The sequence below is a fragment of the Octopus sinensis genome, linkage group LG29 (assembly GCF_006345805.1).
Source record: "Octopus sinensis linkage group LG29, ASM634580v1, whole genome shotgun sequence".
Classification (NCBI taxonomy): domain Eukaryota; kingdom Metazoa; phylum Mollusca; class Cephalopoda; order Octopoda; family Octopodidae; genus Octopus; species Octopus sinensis.
In genome coordinates this window covers 9,492,614-9,495,113 of record NC_043025.1, presented here as the reverse complement: position 1 = coordinate 9,495,113, position 2,500 = coordinate 9,492,614, and the positions used below count along the sequence as shown (strand labels likewise).

The 2,500-nt window shown below is 38.0% G+C and overlaps 1 protein-coding gene across 1 annotated transcript in view; it reads right to left on the bottom strand.

The window, feature by feature from the left end:
• LOC115226016 (melatonin receptor type 1A-like) overlaps positions 1 to 1,990 on the bottom strand; it is a 2,856-nt gene extending 866 nt beyond the window's left edge. Inside the window, exon 1 of the mRNA XM_029796990.2 lies at positions 1 to 1,990. This exon is cut by the window's left edge and continues 866 nt beyond it. Within this exon, the coding sequence (XP_029652850.2) occupies positions 1 to 1,153 (1,153 nt within the window). The 5' untranslated portion in view covers positions 1,154 to 1,990.
• Positions 1,991 to 2,500: the final 510 nt, after the last annotated feature.

Genomic DNA, 2,500 nt, shown 5'->3' with positions numbered 1-2,500 from the left:
GAATTTCGCGGCGTAGCCATTCACTGTTTTGACTTGAACGTAATGCGGCCGAAGCGATGTAAGATTTTATGAAAATCGCCACATAGCAGATAATTACAAGAATGGATGGGATGATCATGAGGACGACACTGACCAGCGTTTTAAAAAGTACAAACTCCTCTTTGATCAGACACCGCAACAGCTTCGGTTCGTACTTGACCATGTTGCCGAGGTCCGGATTCAACAGAAAGCATAATGGCACGACCCTGGAGAAGGTCAACACGAAGGCTGTGTAAATGTTTTTCGACATTGTCATGTAGAACTGGTTGCAAACGACCACAAGGAAGCGGTGCACGGCTATGAGTCCCGTGTGCCACAGCGAGCAACCCATTAATAGCACAGTGAAATGTGCCAACGACTCGCAGTGCAAGAGGTTACTGGGCCAGGATCTGAAAAAATAGGACACGGTTACCATGGCGTTGTTGAGCAACAGGTTCATAAGGTCATTGATACATAGGCTGGTGACAAATATATTGATTATGTTTTTCATATTTTTGCGGTTCCAAAGAGCTGCCAGGATGACCAAATTCCCGCAGAGTCCAGCGACAGTGGCCAAAAGCATAACGACACCGCCAGCATAGAGGATCCCAGACGGGATGATTTCTTCCGAGGTCTGGTTAGCGGAGAGAGCTTTCCAGAAATTCCCATCATCGATGAAGCTACTCCCGCTGTCATCGTGGACACCAACAACACCACCGCTGGCAACAGCAACGACACCGTGACTAGTATCCAACGTTACTGTACTACTGGCGCCACCACCCACAAGAACGGCGACATCACCGGCGCCACCACCACCGCCAACTCTTCCTTCATCTGATAACAATAATCTTCCCATTCTGAACGCACCAACTCCTCCTCCCCTTCTGCCTACTCTAATCCTTTTTAGCCAAGCACCAGTTCCCCTTTTTTCTTTACCTCTATTTCCTCTTCCTCCTCTACAATATCCTCCCGCTCCAAATGTTCTACTCACTCCTACTCTTGCTTCTTTTCTTTTTCCTTCTTTTCTACCCCCTTTCTCTATAACAACAGCTTCAGAGACCCCTGGTGTGTTATTGTAACGACTGGAAAGAACAACTATGATTTGAAACTGGGTTGTAGCACATACTGTCATCATAGGACTCTTATAGAAATATATACATGCATATATATGTATATATTTATATGTATGTGTGTGTATATGCGTGTCTGTAAATATTTATCTGTTTATAGGCATGTAAGAAAGCTCATTTAAACAACGGAAATATTTCTTAATGTAAGAAGCTTGTCCGCGCACACTGACCATCTGTCAGTGTCTTATATCCTTCCTTCAATTTGTGCTATTTCACCAAAGGCAGCCTTTGACCTCTACCAAAATGGTTACTTTTAACTCAGTATTTACACGCTAGTCTTTATAGTTTTTTTTACAATGTGTTCCACAGTTGAAAATGAATTATATATATATATGTATTTCTTCTTTGCAGCGTACTCTTCATTGTGCGTAGCTTTATTTTTTGATTATTTATAAAATGTTCATCACCACCTTTTGAACTTTTGTCTACATGTAGTAACCTCCCATGAGCTCCATCTGTCCAACTCTCATTCCATTTGTGCTGTTTTACCTTCCAAACTTCTATCTACGATTGATATCCAGCAAATATTTATATATTAATATTTTTATATATATTTTTGTCTTGGCATGTGACTGCAAGTGAATGTGTGCTGCTGATAAAGCCCAGGAGAGCAGAAATGTGCATGTATCAATCCCACCATAGATGCTGGATGATTTCTATCCGCTATTGATATACTTCTGCGATATATTTCTGAGATACCTGTGAAGAGATATCTCCTGACAGATACCGCAGTTAATATAGCTTTCTATGATGTATCTGCATCAAGTATTAAACACAGATTGCTATTTTGAACTAATACTGTTTCTCTGGCATATGATAGATATGTTTATATATATATATAATATATATATATTATATATATATATATATAATATATATATAATATATATATATATAATATATATAATATATATATATATTGATAAAAATGGTAAGACAACAAAAGAAAGAGAGAGACCTCGATATCACAGGTATATATATATATATATATATATATATATATATATATATATATATATATTTATATATTCAGTCAGCTGTCTGTGTGTCAGGAAAAAAGCTCAATCTAAAGAAAATTTCAAGCAGTTATATTTTCTCAGTTACATATATATGTGTGTGCGTGTGTACATATGTTTGTATACCTGTGTGGTGTAGATATGTGTGTGCATGAGCATATATGTGTATGTATGTATGTAAGTATTTATATTTTTGTTGTTTGGCGCTCACAATGTGACCCCTGTTCCCCTTCTCATTATCATCACCATTATCACCATTATGATTACCATCATTATAATGTTTGTCTTTATCCTTCTTTGATCCCTTTTTTAATTCTGTATCGATTCTGCTGACCA